Source organism: Zonotrichia albicollis, chromosome 1 (genome assembly GCF_047830755.1).
Source record: "Zonotrichia albicollis isolate bZonAlb1 chromosome 1, bZonAlb1.hap1, whole genome shotgun sequence".
Lineage (NCBI taxonomy): Eukaryota > Metazoa > Chordata > Aves > Passeriformes > Passerellidae > Zonotrichia > Zonotrichia albicollis.
In genome coordinates this window covers 51904448-51929423 of record NC_133819.1, presented here as the reverse complement: position 1 = coordinate 51929423, position 24976 = coordinate 51904448, and the positions used below count along the sequence as shown (strand labels likewise).

Here is a 24976-nt window from a genome sequence, read left to right as displayed (position 1 = left end):
GGATGTAATTATTCCCATCTTTTTCCTCTTTTCCTTACAGGAGCTTATCCTTAAAGTCAGAAATGAACATAAGAGAGTTTACTTCCTTGTGGTTTTCTTCACTTTCCATGAAAAAACATTTTAATCTATATGTTTCAAAAACTTGCACTGTCTGTCTATTTCCCAAGAAATGCCTCAATACTCAAAGATCTAATTACCTGGATAATGCACTTTGATTCAGCACTTGGATAATGCTATTGGCTGATGACAAAAGGCATTTTTTACCTGGTCCACCTTGCCTGGTAGTCTGCACTGGATCCCAAATCAGGCATTGTCCTTGCTGTCTTCCTCTTCCAACCCTGAAGACTTTTAGCAAGCCTATAATATTTCCTGCAACACCGTGCACCCTTTACAAGTGTGTTAAGTATTTATGTATTTCTTCTACCATAACCTTCTACACCAACATTGTAACAATGTGAAATCTCTCTCTTTCAAACAATTAATAGATTTTTGATGGCCTTAGATATCTAGTCCCACCACCCTCTTAGTTTCTGCACTGGTAACTATAAATTCAGCAGCTTGACTTGTTACTCCCCTTGCCATCCTTCCTAGGGCTCCTAAGGAATTACCAGTCTGTGTGCTGTATCCAGATACTTTAGACTCTGCCTAGGTACACATGACAGAGAACCACTCTCCTGCTACAATGAACCAAAGGCTAACATTACTTGCAAACAAAACCATAATTATGCTTTGCTCATATATTTTATCCAAAGAATCCAATAAAGATCAGATTCTTCTTCCCAAGACAGAGAGTTTCTCTTCTATATTTATAGAAATGTTTCCACCCTACATTCATAGAAAAAGCAACATGCTCTCAACTTCATAATTTGCATCAGCATTTGAATCTCAAAACCTTGCTTCATTTAGTGCACAGTTTCCAGACTTGCATTTTGAACAGTCAGTGGGTCTCCCACTGTGTTAAACTCCCTCCTACCTTGATTTTAAATTACAAAGTGAAGAGAGGGAAAAGAGAGAATGTCATGATTGTGGCTGTTTGGAAGAGAAAAATATCAAGCTGAACTCCATTAAAAAAACCTCAAAAAACCCACCCCCCCCCCCAAAAAAAACCCCAAAAAACAAAAACAAATCAACCAAAAACAAGAGTACTTCCAAACTAAGGATCCTTGTTTCGCTCACTTTATAAACTACTCACTTTTTAAAAGAAAAACAACTATCAGCTATGCAGGATTAATGTTATTATCTTCTATTATCCACACCAGTTGACTGAAAATGCCAACAGTGACAAGTTTAAACCAACAATGAAAAAGCAATTTTGTGTCAAAGTCAGCACTAAGATTGTTTAAATGGCCTGCCCCTATACCTGCCCCTTATTTCTGTAAGCTAGAAACAGCCTGAAGTTTCCTGTGGAACTTTGCCCATCTACAAAAAAAATATTAAAAGCTTTTTGTACGGCATTATTAAAAATAGAACAAAGAAGTTTGCAGAAAACAAAACAATTAGTAACCTCCCATTTCTATTTTAAATGCACAGATCTTGTTGCTTTTTTTCAAGTTGTAAAGGCTTTAATTATTCATGGAAGACTCATGAAAGCAACCTTAGGCATTGCATTTTAAAGCCGCTTATGGAAAAGATGAATGAAAATAATTATAAATCTTTCCAGTCTTAGCAAGAGTTTTGTAAGTTAAACTGGAAATTGTCCATTTTATTTCAGCTCTTCAACATGTTCTTAAAAATACCCTAAAAGAAATTTACAGTTGCCAGCAAAGTACTGCACTCACAGATTAATTACAAGCAAGTTACTCCTGACTTTCAGATTTTAACCACAGCTACCCTTTATTTCTCTTTCCCCCTCACTCTACTGTCTCCATCTATTTAGTTGTGCAACTAATGATCAGAGTAATTCCTCATCATACTGGCAAAAGAGCTCCTGTGCCTACTACATTTCCTGCAGACACAGTGCTTCAAACTGTTAATAGAGCACCTGCCCCTGTGGCTTTAAATCTATGATCTCATAGAACTTCATTAATGCTTTTCTCAAATTACACTGAAGCACATCTTCGAGGTGCAAGGTTGTGTCAAATTTACCTATGAATGTTATTTATTTTAACAGAATAAGCTTTCCAAGACAAACTGGGAAAGTTAGGTAAGCTTTTAGAAACTTTGCCAAGAGGAACACATATTTTCAAAAAAATAAATGAATCACTGTTAGAGAACAGTGTTTGATGTTTAGATTTGCCTTTAATTTAAATCTCAGAAGCAGAAGATCAGCAAGATATTTTGTGTGTGTTGTTTTATGAATCAATAAATGCAATAACAGATCTGAAAATCCACAGAAATAACACATCTTAAATAAATTCCCTCGTTGATGCTAGATGGATTCCCATCATAATGAACTGTGCCACTCAGACTGCATGGGAGCTCTGCCTGACGTGCATGGCAGGAACTCCCTCACAAATCCTCTCACATCTTTTCTTTGCTCCTCTTTTTGAAGACATCTGTATTGCTACTCAACATGCAAAAGGGGTGTGTGCTAAATTTAGACTTACCAGAATCTAATTTAAAAGATTAATTTTTATCCCCATTTATAATCAATATTCTATATTTATCCAATTATGTTTTCATACTTTCCGGTTTTCTTGTTTCTCCCCTTTTAAGCAAGTTTATCATGAACAAATAAAACATAATCTTTCCAAAGGAGGAATTCAGAGCCCATCATTTGCTGTCCACTTGCCTGCAATGTATTTTATATTTCAGCTCTGACCCTGCAGAACACAGCTGATAAAGCGAGCATTTAACATAGAAGACCTATGGTGTCAGTGTGGGTGGAAGGTCAGTTTTATTACAAAGTAACTTTTCACAACACTTACAGGTTGAAGCAGGTAAATCAGCGAGCACTCCTGGATAACTATCACTGGAGAAGGAGTGATATTTGTTGCATGAAAAAGCGTTTCCACTGATGCCATTGTTTGGTCAAAGCGCCCTCCAAGTCCACCCAGAGCCACAATCACATCGATCTAAAAGACAGAACAAAAAGACTCACCAAGAAAAGTCTCAGGAATGGTCTTTGGATGCTGAAAATCCACAATAAAATCAGTCTGAGGGAAAAAAAACCCCAAAAAAACCAACAAAAAACCCCTAAACTATTGACTATAGAAAAGCAAATGCCAAATACAATTATTTACTCCCATTACTGATAAACACCATTACGTGATTTTTAAGCTGAGTATTAAAGCATCATAAATCCATGGCCAACATGTGGCACTTTTAAAAAGGATATAACCATTCTCCCTAAAAAACAAGCCAGTCTTTGAAGGTACTAACCTGCCTGTCAAGAATATATTGAATCTAGGATATATCATTCCACAAAGAAGCTCCTTGGGTAACTGGGGCATATCTGAGCCACAGAATCCCCAGTTCTTTGCATAATTCCATTATTATACTCACAGTTCACAGAGCAAATAAAAGAAACATCAGGTTAGGCCATTATGTGCCATTCTCATTCCTGCCATACAGCATTTCAATGCACAAGCAGTACCACTCAAAGGCTGGCCCTGCTCAAGATGAAAAGTAGCACCGTATAGAAAGTTGTGTCCCAAGTGACTAGGACATCACCTCCCAGCTGTCAGGGACAGACAGCCTCAGGAGCACTCTCCAGTCCCAGTCACACAGAAAACACCTCTGACTGCTTGCAATATGCCATGGAGTTGGACTGCTCCTGCTCAATTCTCTCACACAGGTGTTCCAGACTCTGAACACTTCATTTCCTATAAGCAGAAAAGTAGTACTCAAAAGGCTTGGTTAAGAGTTTTTAGGTGCTTAAATAAAAGGTCACTGAGTGCAAAGTATTATTATTATCACTTTCATAATGTAGATCAGTTATGCTCAGTAATTGTATTTTAAAAAGCTAATGCTAAGTCATATCTAGGGCCCTGAGACATTGCAGCTGTGGAGTCTTTAGAAGCTGCTTTGACAATAGCCATCTGGTTAAGTTTTCAACTTTACAGAGCTTAAGTCTATGGTTTCCATGATTAAATGAAATTTTACTCAACCCAAGAGCCACATAATGGTGTTCTGTGTATCTGGAATGATGTATTAATAGCATCAGCTTCTATTTTTATTACCAGGTCTAGGGCTTTATGATTCTGTTGAATATTGTTTTGCATGAAAATTAAAGTCTTGAAGAGATATACCATCTTTTATACCATCTTTCTCATCACCACCTGGAAAATTCTTCAGAGGCTATAGTGGATCAATATAACACATTACACTAGCAGCAAACCCTGAAACAAAAAAACCCCTATCCTTGTACTGCTGACAGCATGTATTTTCTGTGCAGATTATGGATCACACAGACCAAATGTGCACCCAAGAGAATAGGGATGGTAAGAAAACCTACTCTTAAACAGAAGACAAAATAGCAAAACGTAAAAAGCATGTGTTTCCATCTAAGCCATAATACCATAATATATTTTCCCTTTTATTGATTCCACTTTAGAAACAAACTGCTTTTGTTCAGCTGGTGATGACTGTGAGTTAAAAGGGTGGATTGATTCTCTGAAAATAATACTACTAATATGACCCACCAACACCCATCAGCTCCCTACCCGACAGCCAGCAGTAAAATGCTCCTCTCCTTCCCCAAGAGAGGCCATGGAGAAAATCAGATTTAGTAACCTGGAACCACAGTGAACTTAAGGTGGCTTGACAAAGGATCAGCATCCACATGTATGTTGTTTTTCTACTAAGCAATACAACTGGAACCCAAATATTAGCCTAGATTGGTCTTCAAGAAACCAAGCAAATACTGTAATAGTTTCTTGGTGCATATATGCCTCATCATACATGAACAAGTTTTGTTTGGCTTCAATGATTGGTACCAATAGAAAAGGTAGGAATAAAGGAAATACAGAGCTCTTTTGGCTTGGAATTGAAATGATGCAATAACATTCTAGAGGTGTCTACTTTCCTTTGTAAACCCTTCTTTGTTATTACCACACATGTGCTTCCCATGAAGTACAGTACCCAGATCAAGTTATGAAGTTCACAGAACCTCAGAGTTCTGCAGCAGAGACTGCCAGAGAGCTGCAAGTTGAAGAAAAATGTGGCAAAAGAACCCACTTCTTATATTTTCAAGTAATACAGAATCCTGCTCAAAGTCCTATTCCTTATTCAGTTGGAACAGTGCAGTCTTGTGGATTGGTTATCAAAAAGGAAGAAAATAAAACCTATATAGCATGGAGTGGAGGCATGTTGAAAAGGCATTCATAAATCAGAGGTATAGGGTTGAGTTGTGTTGGGAGAAGGATAATAAAGATATCTGAAAAAGGAATGAATCTATTATTTAGGGTTTTCATGGATTGTGAAAATGAAAAACAAGCATGTGGCAGGTATCCAAACAAACCCGGGATGAGTATGAGAGGAACAGACAGAGACAAAAGCTAAAATTCTGCACTTCTATGACAGTTTACAGTACCACCTTTCACTGCATAATCTTGGCAGAAGTGACAGGAATCCAGACATCGCAGGACTTTTAGAGCTTTTATTCGAAGGTCTAGGCATTCACACTTTGTTTATTGAAAAAAAACCACAAAAAGGATAAGTGCAGTCAAAACCTCAAGAGCCTTTTCACTCTAAAGCTATCACCTCTGTTAAAAAAAGAAAAACAACCTAAAAAACACAACAAAAATAAAAAACTAACTAAACAATCACTTCCTTCCCTGCAATCACTGCTCTTGTCACTCTGCCAAGAATTTAAGAAAATGGATGCGCCATGAAAGCATGTACACAACTCTGTGTCATTCTACAACCTAAGACAAAGTGAAGAACCAAGGATTGGTACATTTAGATATTCCCAAACTGCAGAGAAGAAAGGCCATTTGTTTTTGCACTATGATTTCCTGCATACCACAAGCCACAGAATTAATCCTGTTACTGCTAATGAGCCCAGCAGGCAACATTTGACTAACATTCTGTGCTTCAATTGAAATGTCCATGATTCACTTAAATGTCCCATCACCAGTCCCCTTACACATTTTGTTTTCACACTGTGTCATTCATTTCCTTAAAAAAAAGGACATAAAATCATAAATAACTACAGAGAACAGCTTATATGATTGCAGGTACATTCTCTTGGGCTATCTATAATCTGAATTAAATGCACAGTATCTTTAAAGGGTATCAAGCTTTAACTTACAAATAGTTGAAGATCTAAGGGTAGGATCCAGTCATCTTTAAAAGATACACCCATATGTTAGTATGTCTTGAGAAAGCTTTAGAAGTCACTATCAAAGAGCAGGGCAGTTAAAAGGAGAAGGAAAGCAGAGAGTAAAACTTTATGCTAGCAATTCAGGGACGTATCTTTTTGTTCTCCTGCAAACTGTAATTTAGAGGGTGCAGTAACCAAAGGGAGCTGAGGCTCTCACCACATCAGAATGAAGTTGCTCAGGTTCCTGCTTCCACTCTCACAGAGACTACTGAAATGGACAACCTGCTGTAAACTCTTTGCAGGCTTGCTAAATTAGACACTGTGAAAGCTACCCCAGCTGACACTCCTCTTTCTAGTATAAATGGGCTAAATACAAAGAAGATTTTCACTTTATGACCAAGGAACATACATTTAAGGACACAGGAAGCTGGGAATTGCCTGGAGTGGGTGAAAAGAGAGCAATACCCAGCTTTGCAATGTCATCATCATCATGACTTGTAAGAGTGAAGTCCAACGCTCAAACTGAAAGTAAATGATGCACACTTTTTTTTCAAAACCATGCTTATTATCTCTGATAAGAAATCCTCTCCCCAGGGAGCGGACAGACAACTCAAAGGACTTTCTTCTCCACGAGTTCACTTTTAGCCTGACAACTTGCAAACAAAAATGCCTAAGTCTCAGTGAGGTGGGCAGATTAAAGGAGACAAATTTACTAACAACAACCAGCGGCACTGAATGAACTGCAAAGATCTCCCCTAAAGGAAAAAAAGAAGGCGAGAGTAATAAAGACCTTGTAAAAGTTCTGGAGTCATGACTAAACCTCCCCCTGCTCTGAGATCATGGAGACCACCCATTGTTAATATCCAAGATATTAGTATGCCAATTTCAGGTTAGATATCTGATTGGAACATAGTGGGTTTTTAGCACCTCCTCACTTCGCTGAAATCCTTTCATCTCCACAGCCTTTCTTAATTTTCTAGAACTCATGATGTGATTCCTTTAATTTAATTTTTAAAGGAATATGACACAGACAACAAAATTATTGTAGTAACATGCATAGCATGTTGGAAGTTTGTTATATGCTGAAAAATATTTATATACATATATATAAGTATCTTGTGTTGAAAACCAAACAATTAAGTAGTAGTGTGAATGTTGCATTTATTATTGCTTTATTGGTTTGTCACTTCATCAATTTTGGGCAGTTTACAAGAAAAGCATTTTCTTCTTCATAAGGCAATTTGTGAGCTCAAGATGTGGTTTAAGTTATTTTCTGGTCCTTGCATCAGCTTCAGTACCAAAGACTTAAAAACACACCAAGCACTTCCCTTGAAAACAAATGGGCCAGAGAAGATTTTAACTCATTTGCCATAGCCTGTGCCAGAGCTCTAGTGCTGGCCACATAAGTAATTTTTTATCTCATCCTCAAAATTGCAATGTAAATTTCATGGACTACTAAAATCCCACAATCCAATGTTAAATATGCAGCAAGATATTGTTCGCTTGAGTGGACAATATACTGGCTCCCTAGCTCAGTGTTTTACATAAAAGGTATGACATTCATTTCTGTAGAAATGAGATGCTGAACCACACAGCAGCATCTGAACTTTGCTCAGGTAGAATCCTCTTAACTTTAGCCAGAATTTTCAGCCATGTGACTCTTCCTGGGAACAAGAGCTCTCAGTCAAAGGCTACCATCCTGTCTGTGTACCTGAGATGATAACCTTTAATCAGCTTCATCAGACTCCACTAATCTATATATTATATTGTTCCAGCTCCCTCACAAAGCATTTCTTGCTTTTTATCGTCATTTTCTTACAGTTTCACCCAAGTGCTTTCTTTATTGGTAATGCTTCTTATCTGAATAAGAGGTTAATTCTCTCTGGTAATGACAATACGTATGCAAACAGATTGCATTTTTCTGCTTAAAGCAAGAAACATGAATGATGGTAAGGTGGAAATGAAAAAGATAATCTCAAAATCCAGAAACAGACTTGAGTTGCTGGAAACATTTTAAGGTTGGTTTTACTACTGATTTGTGTTTACTTCTCTGGTTGAATAACTTTCATTTCAGAAAAATGAAGCTTTGGCTTTGCCCTCTTTTGCAGGTAAATGGAATGTCTGAGAGTGTATATAACATAAGCCAGCATTAGTTTTGTGGAACATGAATTTCATAACCATTGACTTAATTCTTTATTACTTAAAGAAACCTAATCAACAAAATCCTTGTGAACTGCTGGATTCCAAGCAATCTGAATTTGACTTCCTGCTTTCATGCTGAATATTTGTGTCTGACCTTGGTCAAACAATGCTCACTGTGCCTGAGGTAGGGAGAGGACACCAACAACTCCTGCTCTGCTACTGCTGGTCAACTGGAGCAAAGCTCCACAATTCTTTCTGTGTGTGACCAGGGTCAGTGGAATTCCTTATTGCCTAAGATTTTCTGGTGAAGGGTTTGTCTGTACTCCTGACTGTTATCATGCTGTGCTGAGTAGGTAAAAGCACTACACCTCTTCAAGCAATCTGTTTACTGATGCTTTGGAGGAAAATGTGTGCTGGTTTTGATCCAGACACATTTATTTTGTGAATGAACAAGGATTCCAGGACTATCAATCGCTTGTCTTCTGAAAAATTATAAAATCTTCTCATCTTTTAAAGCAGTATGATAAAACAAGCTAACCTTTCTCATCCCATAACTGAACTGCTGTAATCCACAGTGTGCACTGTGGTTACACCACCAAGGAAATGTGAAATCAATAACTAAACTGTCATATCCCTAAGAAAGAAAGTCCTGGATCTGTATGAGGAGCAATGCAAAGGGCCCTTGAAAGATTATACTAAAATGGTCTAGCAAATATCTTCCATGATCTAATAGCCACTTAATTCCAGTGCCAAAAGCACATGCTGTGGTTTTATTCATTCTGAATCCTGCCTCAAGCAGTTAAAATAGGAAAATAACTACAAACTCTCATCAATGAATAATCCAAGGAAGGGAAAAAACCTTCTTCAAGAGCTTTGTTCATTGTGAGCTTTGTATCCCACATTTATACTAACTCTGGCTCTCAGTCTTTGCCATAGTAGCCTTCCTCCCTGTCCCTCCAATACATTTCCCAGGGAAGAAGCTCTCTGTTGCAAAGAGCCTTTCTTCAAAGCCTCTATTCTTCCCCCAGTGGATATAAATCATGATTCAAACCAGGGAGTTTTGCCCTGGACTGTGGCTCCTGCTGCAGCCTGCTTGGCATAGTCTTGTACAGGAAGGTCCCTGGATGAATCTGATGGATCAGGCCCTGGAAATTCTGCCCGCTGGCCACAAACATGATCTATATCCTGTACCAGTGAGAGTGTGTGCACCTGTGCACATCTCCATGAGCCCTGACAACTTCCCTTAGATTTCCCCTACAGTTCTGTGGTGGGTTAATCTCAGCTGGCTGCCTGGCATTCACCCAGCCTCTCTCATCCCTCTCCTCAACAGAACAAGGTGAGAAAATGAGATGAGAAAGCTCATGGGTCAGGACAAGGACAGGGAAATTGTTAATTATCAATTACCATCACGGGCAAAACAGATTTGACTCAGGGAAAACTAATTTAATTTACTGCCAATTAAAAATCAAATTAGAGAGGGAAAAGAACCCCCAAAACTAAACCCACCTTTCCATCACCTATTTTTTTTACAGACCCAGCTTCACTCCTTCATTTCTTACTCCTCTATCTCACCATTCCCCTGAGTGGCACAGGGAAACAGGGGACTGTGGTCAGTTCATACCAGCTCCTCTCTGCTGCTCCTTTCTTATCATGTTCTGCTACACTTTTTATATATATATATATATATATATATATATATATACACACATACACACACTATATATATACATACTATATACACGATATATATAAAAATAGTTTATTATATATAGCATATATATACACACTATATATATACATACTATATATATATACTATATATAAAAATAGTTTATTTATATATATATATACACATACACACACAGATATACTTTTTTATTTTTTTGTTTCATCTGAGTTAAGAGTAACAGCTCAGGCACTTTCCCACTGTAACATTTAGCAGTGAAGTCTATATAAAAGGTGTCACAAGCAAGGCAGAGCTTTGGAGGACCTTCACTCTCCCACAGCAGCATCACAGAGGACATAACAGCCCGAGGCACTTGTGTCTAGCTAGGGCGAGGTGTTAGCTCTGCTATTTAAAATGTTTAAACTCAGGTTCACACAGGTCTGAAGATCTTCCAATAGGTCCCAAAAGAACAGTAATATTTTCAGCTGGTCTGAACATTAATCTTCATGATGAACAAGGGGATAATAACCTGTCCTATTATACTCTAGAGACAAATAGAAGACCTGAAACTAAAGATGGAAAATTCTTCCTGCGTCTCTCAGGCCCCATTCTGTGAATGGTTCCTCTTTTGAGTGATTTCACTGAATACTTGGGCAGTACACAATGACATTTTTTTTCCTAAGGGAGTGCAGACTTGCAGAGAGAAGTCTTGAATTTATACATTTGTTTCAAAGAAGCTGGACATATTTTTATACTGAAGGAAGTATATTATGATTTGGATGTCAATTTTCCTCGTCAGCATAGTTTCAGTATTTATAGCAGGTAAGTTAAACATGGCCTGAGCAATTACAGAATGTATTTTATTTTTCTACACTGTCCTCTAGACTGTATAAATTTAGCCACACACTTAAAAAGAAATGAAGCATGATTTCTTTAACTGGAGGCGCTTGCGAAGCTGTAAACATTTTATGTTCACATTTAATTTGCAGAAAATATTGAGCTTTAATTGTTCAGTACTTAGTTGCTCAGTTGTTTAAAAGGGAAACTCGATGGGTTCTTTAGTCAAGCTGAAGAGACCATCCCCTGTCAGCGGCAAAGTAAAAGGCAGGTGATTTAATAAGGAATATCTCGAGCATCAGAACTAGCAAAGCCTGGTTGCCAGGGCAGCTATGCTATGAAGACCCTTCAGTCTCTACTTTTGTTGAGCTGCCTTATTTTACTGTGGGAATACTGCAGGAGCCTTTCATATGTTACCAGGCTACCTCACTTTCTCAATATTTGTTAAGAGTTAAGTTAGTCTACACCCCTCTGCCCCTTCTTGAACAGCACTGGTATCAGCAAAGAGGAGCAGAGTTAAACGTCAGGAAAAGCCAAAGGATTTCAGAAAACAATGAGGCCTCAGGCTAAAACATTTCTGTGTAGCACCAGCCACACACAGTTACTTTCCAATGGTCTTAATACTTTCCTCTCCCTTCTGTGCCAATGCTCCTTTCTAGATAAGGAAAAGAAAAGAAGAGAAAGAACCACCACCGCTTCAAAAGCTTTTACCAATATTACAATTTCACTGTTTCTCTGGGCTGTTCAAAAGCCATACAACATTACAAAAAGAGGGAATATGTCACAGCAAAAAACCCCTAAATAATCCAAAACTGGAAGGATTCTTATATACATTACTTAGGTTAAATAAGTTTATTTGAGTAGCCATTTATTTGAATATAGGATAAAAAAAGAAGCCACAGGAAAAGTTAATTTGTTGACTGATTCACCCTCTGCTTTAAGGATCAGATCACTGCAGCTCAGGAAATTATGAAAGTGTGCTCTCTAAAGCCAGTGTTTCTTACGCTCAGGAATGTAGAAAACTGCTAGAAGTTTTATAAAAACTATCTCTGCAACAGCCAAAAAAACCTGCCTTTCTTGACAGGCACCTCAATTTGGTAAAAAGAAACCAATCTGAGTTCTAAAATTTGCTCTATTATAATCTGCAGATAAAATATATCATAGTAGCTCAAATTTCTTAACATGCTTAACAATAAACTTACATTCCATTAACTAAACAGAATCTAATAAAAACAATTGTTACTTATGGGGGATTTCATAACACCACAGTATTCATTTGTTAAGAAAAAAAGAAAACCAAACCCAAGTTATTTATGAAAATCTCTGGCAACAAATTGCAGTCTCAGTCCTTGAATTGCAAAAAAATTCCTGTTGTTAAAAGACATGGCTGTTCAAGATCTCTGCCTACAATATCCATGATCACGACCGTGCCCATGCAAGTACGACAGCCTTTTGAGGATAATGATATGTAGCCCAACCACTTTCCCAGCATGGGGGCAGTTAGATCAGCAATAGCTGCTCTCAGGGAAGCTGAGCTCCTGCAAAGCAGAAGGGGCAAAAAGGGGGAGGAGAATCGCACCTCCTGTGAGAAAGTTACAAACAGAGCAAAATTGGTGGTTGCAAAGGGAACAGGGCATTGCCTGTAGTAACCACACGCTTTCTGCTTCAAACATATTTAGCCTTTAACTAAGTTGAGAGAGCAGTTGCTGGTTTCCTCATTAGCTTCTGCAGTCTGGTTAATGAGCATATCCTTGATCTCTTGAATCCCTTGAACTGCCTAAATAAACACTATTTTTCCCCTTGTTCTTACTCTCCCCAAAGCTTGATATGGGATCTAACTTTTTCAAACAAATGAACTGAAATCAATGTGTTCTCTAGAATCCCTGCCCTGTTTTTGCCTTAAAAAAATTATAATCATAGGTCCAATAAAAGCCCCAGTAGAGCATACAAGGATTACATTAGAACATTTCTTGGTATGTGATGCACTGTGCTCTTGCAGACACCCATATTGCATAAAATTATTTGAAGGCAAAGATACTCAGTGTGTCTTGATGCTCACAGCTATGGAGGAACAGGAAGACACTTTACATATTAGGGTTTCTCTTTGGGAACTGGCAAGTTCTGATATCCTGTATTATAAGAAATGGATTTTGCCATCCCTTTATAATGGGAAGCATTAAAATAATTAAACAGTGGGAAAGATGGATTAGATACTGTATTTCTTGAAGGTAGACTTGGACCTTAAGAGTTAAAATAGTCTTCAAGGATATGTCTGACGCCCTAAAGGAGGGATTTGCTCCTGTTGAAAAGTATTATGAAATTCTGCATTTTAGAAGTGGAATTAACAGGAAACACTTGAGATTCATTTGTTTCTTTTGGACAGGAAAGGTTTATGAAGAAGATTACTATTAATAACTCATGAAAAATCTTTTGATGCAGCACTTGACAGAATAAGAACCTTTTCATTACACATATTTAACTTGCCCTAAAATATATCTCATTTGCATTTTTATTCTCCTGTGAAGCATTAAGAAGAAAAACTCAGTAGTGCCACCAAAAAAGAACAGGTTTACTTTCAGCCCTTCCTTCTATACAGGATTGGTGATAAATCCACAAGCTTCAGTGTCCTTATGGTTCTTCAGGTCCAGTGGTGAGGCACTGGAACTGGTTCCAGGGAAAAGTTATGGATGCCCCATCCTTGGAAGTGCTCTAGGCCAGGCTGGATGGGGCCCTGAGCAGCCTGGTCTAGCTGAAGGTGTCCCTGCCTGTAGCCGTGGGTTGGAACTAAATGATCCTTAAGGTCCCTTCTCACCCAAACCATTCTGTGATTCTCTGCTTCTTACAAAAGCTTCACATTTCAGCTTCATGTCAGCTTTGGGATTCTCCAGTCTGTCTCTCCCCACTATTACTATAATGGTATTTTTGTAACTTCCCTGTTCTCAAATTCTGGTAACAGACTATCTTCATTCCTCATCTTTGCATTAAGAGCCATTCCCACTACTCTTCTGGATACCCAAAAGCCTTCAGAAATGAAAACAAGTAGTGTTTCATCTCGAAATTACCAACTACCAACATGAGCAGCAAAATTATGATTTAGTCAGGAAATGAAACCGATCCATTTGCTGCTAAAAAAAGCCACATATCAGGAATAACCTCAGCTGATAGCCAAAACCAAAACTAAACCAAACAGAGCCCTGTATTTGCAATAATTATACCCTTTCTCTGTGGGACTTGTCTTTATGTAAAAAATTACTATCTTTTAAAGTATCTCTGATTTTTGTTTTAGGGTAGTTTGGGTTTTCCTTCAGGCCCTTTTTTCTCATATAAAGGCAAACCAGAGAAGGCTTAGTAAGGTGTTTGAATACTGCACAGCTGAAGGTTATATATGACCATTACTGTCTTCTCCTTTGCACTTTATAAACACAGAACTTCACTAACTTGTTTAGCCTTGCTCAACATAAAAGAAAATTTGACACTTTTTTAAAAGTAGAAAGGTAAGAAGGCTTGCATTCACTTAAAAGAATTAATACCCTAGACTGCTGACTGATTGAACCTCTGAAGTGTAATTTTAAAATGGAAATGTTAGTAGAGTATCCCTTTATTGCCAAGGGTGTTTTAGGAAGAGTTGGTTTGGATATTTTCCCTTTTTCATACTGACACTGGTGCTTTTATCGATTTAAACACACTAACATTAAACCACTAAAAGGCATGTGGGTTTCAATAAAACTCATTTTTTATATCTTCAGCCCATATAACCAAATGAGCTGCTTTAACTTTTTTTTTTAAGTAGAAAAGATAATAAAGCTAAATGAAAAGTCCCAGAGCTTAGTTTTAAGACTAAATGGTATTTTAGATGAAACAGTTAAGGAAAGTACAGTTTGTAACTCTGAGATAAAGATAATGGCTTAAATTTATCTTTATATTACGAGTATTCTTCTTGGAGCTGCAAAATTGATAAACACACTTTCAGTTCTCACTGGCATGAGCTGCTACAAGCTGAGACCAGAGATGCTGTTACTGAAAGAGCATTTGATGAATATTGGGAATTGGAGGATCTTTCCCAACCATACTGCTAGCATGCTGGTAGGCTGTGGACAAATTGCTTTTGTACTTCTTCCTTCCAATTTGCAAATCAAAGATAATAGCACACATTTCTAATGCAAGATCTGTTGATCCCTAAATAAGAGATATCATAAGCTTGCCTATCATTTTGCCTGTTCAGTTGGTTTCTTGAAACAGCTTATATTAAGATGAGAGAAAATTAAGAACAGAAAGCAGCACCAGACAGACATAAGTTTATTTGAAGGTCTTGTAATGAAGAAAGGAAAGCACTCACATAACTACAGAATGAATAAAATAGTGATTAAAGCAGTAAAGTAAAATGTGCACACCTAATAGCCCATAAACAACGTGAAAGACACACACAGCAGCAATAAAGACAGAGTTATTAAGACATTTAAAAAGCACCAATTAGGGCCATGAAGGAACACTACTAGAAAAGATGTGCATTTATATACATACTTGCACGTGCATGTGCGTGCATGCATACTCACAATCATGCAGAAAGAGAAAGAAAAATATCTATCAGCCTTTAGGTTGGCAAGAAACTTCAGGAGTCAGATTCTCCTGGTGGTACTTCATTGTTTCACCCATCCAACAGAATACAACTCACAAATGAATTAGGGCTGTGGAGAGGGAAGATTGAGACTGATTCTAGCTTGCACATATAAAGGGTACTGCCTTTTCTAAAATTCACTGCAGTCTGTAATTATAAATACATATAATTAGGTGACTTAGATCTCACAAAATGACTGCAATGCTGCTTTCTGCATGACTTGGCTTTGCAACCAAAATATGCAATGTAAATCAGGAATTAATTACCCTGAGGATTCAGAAACGATTCTAAGAGTGTTTATTTGAAAAATAAGGAAAAAGCAGTCCTGAATTTGGCTAATTATTCCAGAAGATGGAATTCCTGCTCTTTATGTTGAGCAAGAAGTTCAAAAACTAATGAGGTATTTTTTTCTCCCTAATTTGCATCTCAGCTGACCATCAACTCCAGCTACATATTTCCTCGTGGTAAAGAATTTTCTAAGGCTCTTATCAAACTAGCTACCAGTAAAAATCCAAGCTAACATTTTGCATCCCTCTTTACAAGCAGGGGCACTGAGTGCCTATCTCACCTGCATTCTCACTCAGCTGACCTCCAAGCTGTTTGACACGGTTGTCTTTCAATATGCTATTCCTCTATTAAAAAGTTACTTCTTCAAAAGCTATTCGGATGAACAGGAAGAAAGAATAGGTGGAGGATAAAGGCACAGAGACATGGAAAGTAAATTACACAAACCAAATCCCTTTGGAACAAAATATCATCTGCATATGTTCAAGTGAGCTCAAAAGCCTCCATGACATCAAACTTCCATAGAGGTGACTGATAAATCAGAGCAGAAATTTTAATCCATTCAGTATAGCAGGTAAATGCTAATTTATTCTCTGACCAATGGAGGGAGGCCTGTTTTAAACACCTCAGCTACCCACACCTGAATTTCATCCAGACAAACTACCTTGTGGAATTGTGGATCCATGGTATGCATTGAATGCAATTAACTTCCCAGCTTAACATATTGCTACCCAGAAATAGCAGCAAACACAGCAGGACTGTGGCATCAATTTTTTAAAGATACTAAAGAGATACCTTCCTTGTTTCATAACTTCAACTACAAATCACAGGAAAACAAATTTGTAGTGTCTCTTTGTCTTACTCCTCTTTGACAAGTGCTTTAAATAGAGTGGGTAAAAAAAAAAAAAAAAAAAAAAAAACACAAAACTGGAGACAAACACTTTTTTTCTGGCACCAGGAAGACATATTCCACTTAGTTAATACTCTCTGCTAAAGAAAAAGCTTTTATGACATTTTGCAGAAGGAAGATAACTCCTCTTTGTGACATGCACGTTTGTCCTTGAGGTCAAAAAACACAAATGCAGATGAAGAACCCCTTCTATATCCACTTCTAATTTTCAGACCCTGGATTTCCTTTTCTTCTCAGCTGTAAGTACCTCTCAGGTGACCCCAGAATTCAACAGCAGCTGTCTTCCCTGAAAATATTTGCATTCTCCTCAAAGATTTTAGGTCTATGGCTGGAACAGTCTGTTGTCGTACCTGATTTTTTATGGCAGAATGTTGCCCATAAAGAAACCTAAATTAAGTGCAAATTTAGGTATTTAAAGAGGCTAGAGTTTCAGAAGAGCCAAGAGGTTGCATGCATAAACTGAGGCCAGTATATTTTGCAAGTGCTCAGAATCTCTGTGTCATTCAGGGACCAGACATCAAGTTACTCTCTGCATCATCAGAACGTTCTGAAGAACCACCAAACGTCCTACTAAAGAATTACAACCAGTGCTTCTGAAAAAAGGCCAAATTAGAAACTGAACTAATAATTTATAGAACTATGATACAGTTTAGTCTCTTACATTTGCTTAAGTTTCACATTTTATCTTCCTAAGTGGAGTCAATGACTTCTTCAAATTCCTTAGTCAGAGAATGCAGAAGAACAGAAGTAAAAATGCATTATGCTTTATCTAGAGTGCATGAATAAGATAGCATCTTACTATGTTTTATGGAACAGGCACAGCAAACAAGAAGTAGCTAGCATTTAATGAACATGGTGCTTAGTTTTAGAAAATTTATCTGTGTTACTTCTTTCACCTCTGAAAAACTCAGATTGTATTTAAAGCACATCTCTTACATGTAACAGCATACAATTATAACTGAACTGAAATCTCAGGTTTAGTACGTTAGCACAAACACTACACAATTACTGCAATTACACTCAGGCTTGTACTTTACAAAATATCCTCAAAGATCACAATATCCTTTAGTCCTTTAGTCAAGTAAACACAGCTTTGCTGTGAGAGTAATCACACAACTCAAACTTTTACAAATAGACTACTTATTGTTTAAACACACCTGCTGTAGCTGTCATATTCCCATTGCTCTTATTTTAACCACACATTGATAATTCATCATAAAACCTCTTGTAATGCTTAAAAAAATTCTCTGTCTAGCAATAGCTGGGATTGGATAATGAACTGAATCCAAGAAGCTCTTCTTCATTGAAAGGGCATTTCTAATAAGAGGAAAGCACGTTACTTGCCAAATTCAAAACAAATCCTAGGCATAGGTGGCTCATCTGTTCCAATGGCACTCATTACTATTCCTGTCCTAGATGCAAAGACACGCCTCTGAGTTCTTGTGATGATAAATTATAGGGGAAAGAAAATAAACTGTTTTATAAAGAGTTTCCTGGCTCACAGCCAGACAGTAAGAGAAGTGTAGAGTGAAAGTGTATCCCATCTCTGTCTATAGTGATGGGGAAAAAAAACGCCTAATGAACAACAGCATTGTATTGAGATGAAATTGCAGATGGGCATTGTGTGACAGCACTCCAAAGTGCCCTATTGTCATTTATTATCTTTAGAAGAACAAGAAGTTTTAAAGCAGCTTAGGCAAAACTGGTGAATTTTTTTATCAGCCTGGAGTGAGGAGGGAAGAAGGAGAGAAGGGTATTGGCATTTCAACCCCTGCTGCTTTGCTGGAGAATGGTGATCTCAGGAAATCAGGCAACGTTGTCATCCTGCTACAATGAAAATAGGAAAAGAGGCTTAGACATCTCTTTCTATGTTGGGCTATTGTTTTAATTTTCTTACACACCTCTTGTCCTCACTGTGGGTGAAAGATGCAGCAGCTGCTCCCTCTCTTCACTCACACATGAAGAGCAGAAGAGAGAGGTCAGCTCTTATGAATGATTGTTCCATGGGGAGGAAAGGGCAGCAATCCCAAGAGCTCATCTGCTGCCGACTCGTCACACTTGACATTCCCAAGAAATTTTGCCTGTGCATCTCAGAGACAAAACAAGGGGGCCTCTGAAATTAAACTGTGGAAGGGGAGAGGGAATGTTGACTTCCTTCCCTTTCCCATGAAAAGAGATGGACAACTCCATATGGCTTCTTTTAAGTTTAGTGCACTGGTTGCTCTGCAAAGCCTGCCTTTGATTCCAAGGGAACATTTTGCAGGAGGAGGTATTGCTTACCATTTGTAATGTTGTTAGGACAAGATTTCCCCTCTCCATTTCACCATTGAAAGGTGAGAGAAAGGGGAATGAACCTGACATCAAGGCTTAGTGTGCCAAGACTTGAAAATATATTTACATGCCAAAGTGGAACTCTTGCTTTGAACACCAGCCACAACAGCCTTGTGCACATTGGGTAGTTCATTAACAGAAATCAATACAAGCTGCCTTTTAAGAAAGCTAACACTTGTTCATCGACACACTTTGTAATTCCTTTTAGCAGAAGCATCAATGCTTACAAATGTGCAGTAAATTATGGCAAAACTGCAGAATGCCAAGGCTACGGAAAATAGTTTCATTTCAGCGCAAACTTGAAAGATTAACCTAAATACAATGAGAAAAAGAGTAATTACTACGAAACACGGGAAAAAAAAAAAGTGTTGTCTTTACCTGGAGGCCCTTCTTCTCTATCTTTTTCTGGAGTATTTGAAGGCACTTGGTGAAATCTGTGAGGTCCTGATCCATGGTCTCAATTAACTCACATCCCTAGCGAAGAAGCAACAAAACAGAGAGAGAGAAAAAAAAAAGTCAGTAATTTTTCAAATGTAAGAACTAATGACATCTTTGGTGCAATTAACTTCAGACAACCACTCAGAGGTTCTGTATGGAGATGCAGGACTAAGCAAAAGACCCTTACAGAGCTCAATAACTGTAGGTCCCAGTTGAACCAGTTACTATGAGCCAGCAGTTTCATAGGTTCAGGAGTATAAACTCAAAGCCATTTGAGTAGATCTGTGAGTTTGGATAAGCATGTTTTACAGAGGTCTGCTGGATGGGCAAATTCTGGTGTAATGAGCCCTGGGCGATTGGTAATTTTCAGGAAAATGACTGTCCTCTCCGGTGCTGCATCTATTGTGTCTCTGCTACATACTTTCAAACCTGTATAAATGTGGGCACACAAAAGTGTTCAAGCACCCCAGAAGCAGTGCAGTTGTACTGCAGTCAATTTGCAGTGGTTCAACATCAATTTCCTTGCACTGGGCTATTATGGCTGAAAACATGTTAGAGAAGAGCAGGAGTTCAGATTTCTTAACTGAAAACTAAGGCAATTTCTAAGCCTCTGATAAAAAGCTGAGTCAGGAAAAGTGAAGTGTATCTACCTCATAAAGTCACTATTCAAAGAGGTTTAAGGAATAAAAAAATATCTAATACAGCACAGTGAATTAAAATTAGAATCATACACATTGGATTTAGAAGTTCCCTCTCCTACTACTTCAAGGTTCCCTTAAAAGTCTCCTAGCTTTGTCTTACTTGACAGATTTTATGTTTTTGCTCTACACAATAACAACTGATAAGAGAAAAGCATTCAGAATACAGAATCTTTGTGTGTGTGCCTCTGTGTATAAAGTACATTACTCTGTTACATCAGAAAAAACTTCAAACAACAAAAGCAACATAAAAATGTTCAAGTCGCCTTTACCTTGGTGATAAAAATAAAGGTAGAGAAGACAAAATTTGCAAGATTAGTGAAGGAACCAAATTTAGTGAATTGCATGCAGCAAAGTAACAAGCCTCCAATAGGAAGACACACACGACCACTGAAATGCTTTCCCACACAGCCAGAATGCATATAAAACCAAATAAAGTCATCAGGCAGTAGGGGAATTGGATAAAGTAGAAAAGAAAAGTGAGAAGATAATAACAGGTTTTCTATTACACTTTTCAAAAACTTCTGAAAGAAAACTGGTCAAAAGTAGCAGCCTTTCTGAGACCTGATATTGCTCTAAATATTTTTTCAAGTAGTAATAATAGGCTTGCCAAGATGAAGCATCATGTAGCTGCAACAGCACATGTAATCAGAGACCTCCATTGCAGAAGTGATGCTGCTTCCCCCGCAAAGCAGTGAGGGAAAAGGTACGTGGATTCTGCACTCAATGCTAAGCACAATACTATTTGAAGAGCTGCCATATCTCCACTTTTCTCTAGAAAAGACCAAAAATGTGAAATTGGCAGGGTGGGGACATGACAGAGGCCATCTGGAGCCCGTAATGAACACGTGAGTTTGGCAACACCAGCCAGAGACACCCAGGGCACCCAGGAAAGGTAGAGGGTTGTTCAGTCCCGCTCAGGAAAGCTCAGTCAGATCTGAAAACCACTGAAGGGAACTGTTGGAATCCATAAAGTTAGAGGGTTTTTAGGAAATGGTTAAAAAAGTATAGGCCTCAGACTGAAGTTTTGTTAGCATTGCAAATACAGCAGAAAATTTCCCAAGCAGTAGAGCATACGCGACAAATAACAATAGGCCTCTGTAGAATTGGCTTAAGGATGGCAACAAGGTTATTTAATGTATATCTTTAGAAGGTTAGCATGAATAGAGCTCTGTTCTTTGTCTCTTATGAACCAGTCTTTGATTTAACTATCATTATGCATGTTTTATAAGATTGGATAGAATGCTTGTCAATATGTGTTGTTCTATGTATGACTGGCTGAAATCTAGATTGAGATGGTTTTATGTCATTCTGTATTACACCACCTTCCTTGGCATTCCCTGTGGATCAGCGAGCTGTTAACATCCTGTCTCCATTGTCTAACAATGTCCTGAGACTGATGTGCTGAAAATAAAAAAAGCTCTTCACTGGTCTGGTTTGTTCAGTGTTGTCCATATCTGGACGTAACTGCCGCGGCAAGTGGGTTCCTTTTTTAAAACGTGGGTTCCTGACACATTTGGATATACCTGACCCCCGCAGGAACTTGTTTATCAAAGCTATTCTAAATGAAAAGGTGTCCCATTCACTAAGAATGGGGTGCTCTCAGACAGTCTTGATATCAGCACTGAGAGTGGGCAGAGAGACCAAGCTGTGACAAACCATGAACAGACTGAACATCAGTATTTCTCAGACAGCCTCTGAGCAGCTTGAGAACATGACAGATGAAGACTAAATCAGTGGCAGGGACAGCTACTGCTGAGTATGAGAGAAGACACAACCTCAGCTGCCAGCTCTTAAATTAGCAGTAGAGAAGTCAAGCCTTTTATCTTTTGCCAGGGCCATTCCTTGGCTTCACAGCATTGGCAGAAGTAAGTGGCTTACAGACACCAATTTATGAATGAAAAATTTAATCCCCACTCTCCCTCAGCAAAATACTACTTCCTGCAGTCATTAACAAATTTACAAGCCTGATCTTGAACAGGCAGGTTTGTCAGCAGAAGGCAGGCTGCAATTCTACCTTCCACATAGGGAATATCAAGGTGTCTGTGGTTTTATTTTTTTGTTCGCTTGTTTGGTTTTTTTTGTGCTTTTTGTTTTGTTTGTTTTGGTTTTTTTGTGTTTGTTTTTTCTTTTTTTAATGATGGCCTACAACACCTTATGATGATTTAATATTTTGTGCTACTACTAGGAACATTTCTCTTAATTCTTGCCTAGCATCTCAGGATGTTCTTTGACAAAAAATTATTCTAGAGGAACTGCAAGGTACTACCTAGGCAAGATAACATAAGCATAGTGATTGGAGGGCACTGAAGGTCATTCTGCTCTGGGAGAAAACTGTGCTGCACCATGCACAGACAATGTATGTTCAGCCCTGCTACTGTCTTCTGTGCAAATTCACAATAAGAGGCCTCAAACACCTATCACTGGAATGCAGTGTAAATATGTGAGTGGGATGTCAGATTCGCTATTCATTAAAGGCAGTACCTGTGAGTACAGTAAGAGCTGGTGCTTGGAAGTGCCTGGGGCTGTTTACTCACTGCCCATATCTTTAATGCTTTACACAAGTACTGCTGTAGATCAAGTCATATCAAATAATGTTGATAGAGTGCTACCATTAAAGACACCAATTCCTTCAAATTAAACTGTGATTTCTCCTTCTCTTTCCACATCAAACAGATATCCAGTTGTAGAATTGGCAGAGATTTTAGTACTGCTTCTTTTGCCACAATGCCAAAGAGACTGGCATGGTCAGATTGAACAGGGGGAGGGGACAAGCAGCAGAACTGGATCCTCCATCCTCTTTACAGTCTTGCTGAAATTAATGTCTGTGCAGTTCATGTTCGCTCATGGTATAAGAGCCGCAGATAAATCTGCTGCTCCTGACATATGAAGTCCAATATTTTATGCCACAGAATTGGATGACAATTGTAATGCAGTTCCTTTCAACCTTCACTGCATTATTCTGAAATGACAAAAATCCTCAAGACAGAGCTATGCAATGCAGTCAGAGTTTAATGAAAGGACAGCATAGTAGTGCAAGATAGGCAATAATATATGTAGTTTTATAGATACCCACTAAACTTAATGACATTAACCTTTGCTAAGAAAGTTTAAAAGCCAAACAAATTTAACATTAGGAAAGGTTAGAAAAATCAATAGCACACAGCAGGAAAGAAAACAATAGATTTCATCTGATGATGATACAGCTTTGGTGAATGATAGGATGAGACAAAAAATGAGGCTTTCTCTGTTCTGTCTTAGTAGAGCAGCTATGGGAGGCACTTTGCTAAAGAAGGAGGAATGTGTCAGACTCACTTAATAGGATTGTTGAACCCTATATTTCAGACAGACACTGAATTCAGAGAGGCACTGAAATGTCAATCTGAACATCTCAGCATTTCTCCATTTTCAGAAATGTTACACATCACAGGACATTGTGTGTTTGTAGAAAGCAGTGTGTAGTTGCTCATTCCCCCATGTTCTACTTAATCTTTTATTAAGAGAATGTAATGATTTTTTCTTTCTGTAACCTTTTTGAGTATGGGAACATAATTAGAATAGAATACATAAAATATCCTAATGTGTACTCTATCTCCCACGTCTTCCTATGGAAAACCACTTAACATTATCTTTTGAAACCTGTATCTGGCTGTGCTCAGTGGGAGCACCAGTGACATTCAGTTCAGTCTTTTAACAATACTTGAGCACAGAGGCTCAACTTTGAGCTATCAAACTCAAACAGATGTGCTTATGTATAGTGCTAATGCCACATATCCTCAAGCAAAACAAGGAGAAACGAGACAGGTTGTAGATTCTCTCAAAACCACAGCACTGACAAATAAATTTTAAGAAACCTATATAAATTAAATGTTATCTCCAAACATTCTCTTTCCCCTAAACTTCACCAACACAAACAGTAATGTACTCACTTGATCCTAATATTTCACTGACCAACTGGGTAAGGCTATAGATTCTCAGAACTACTTTATTTGGAAGGGACTTTTCAAAGTCATCTGGTCTGATCTCCTGCTAAGAGTACCTTATGTTTGCTCAGGTTTGTCATGGCCCTTTCCAGTCCAGGTTTAGCTGGAAATGGAGATGCCACTTCCCTGGGCTACCTCTTCCCATACTTGACAACTCTTATGTAATTTTATTTCCCAGTGGCACACAGAGATCTATTGTATTGCAAATTGTGGTTGTTGCTTCTTCTCCTACCTCAACTTAAGGAAGAATATTCTTCTTTTTTCTTTCTGCCCTTCCATTATGAAGTTTACAACAGCGATATGATCTGCTGCTCACCTTTTCTTCTGGAGGTTTGAATAAGACAGTTCACATCTGCTTTTTCTCACATCATATGTTCGAGACTTCCCTAAAATTTGTTTCCCTCGCTTGTACTGTATTGACATGCAGTATTTCCACTTTGGAGAGCCTGAAGAGGTCATTTAAAAGCAAGGAGGCAGAGGGTTCCCAGATATCTCTTCCTTTTAAGGTAAATTTCTGGTTACAGGGAATTTAATTTTGCCCCTCTGCTATCCTCTTCCTCTTTATCCCACACAGAGAATAACTCCAACCTTCACATTCCTCATACACTAGCTGCAGCCAGCTGAAAGTTTTGGCCTCCCCAACTTTTTCATACACAAATGTGCAGCAGACAAACATTTACATCCTGTATTGGACTCAATGCAATTGATACTGAAAAACTACTCTGTGGCATTCACATTTTCTGGAAAAAAATCTCTTCGCCCAGGATTTTTCTCCTGGGAAGCTGAGAAGCCTCAGAGAAAAAGGAAAACAATAATTATCTTATTTGTTTCTCCTGTGTTTTGCTCATTTGGAATGTGTTTGGAGA

At 38.2% G+C, this 24976-nt stretch overlaps 1 protein-coding gene across 4 annotated transcripts in view; it reads right to left on the bottom strand.

Moving 5' to 3' along the window:
* TPK1 (thiamin pyrophosphokinase 1) overlaps positions 1 to 24976 on the bottom strand; it is a 304414-nt gene that overhangs the window by 103076 nt on the left and 176362 nt on the right. For 3 of the 4 annotated variants that reach the window (XM_005486976.4, XM_005486975.4, XM_074541253.1), the window contains 2 exons: positions 19370 to 19465; positions 2868 to 3014 (listed from right to left, as the gene is read on the bottom strand). In XM_005486976.4, the coding sequence (XP_005487033.1) occupies positions 2868 to 3014; positions 19370 to 19465 (243 nt within the window). The remainder of the gene's footprint in view (positions 1 to 2867; positions 3015 to 19369; positions 19466 to 24976) is intronic. The other variant, XM_074541251.1, reaches the window with a different exon arrangement.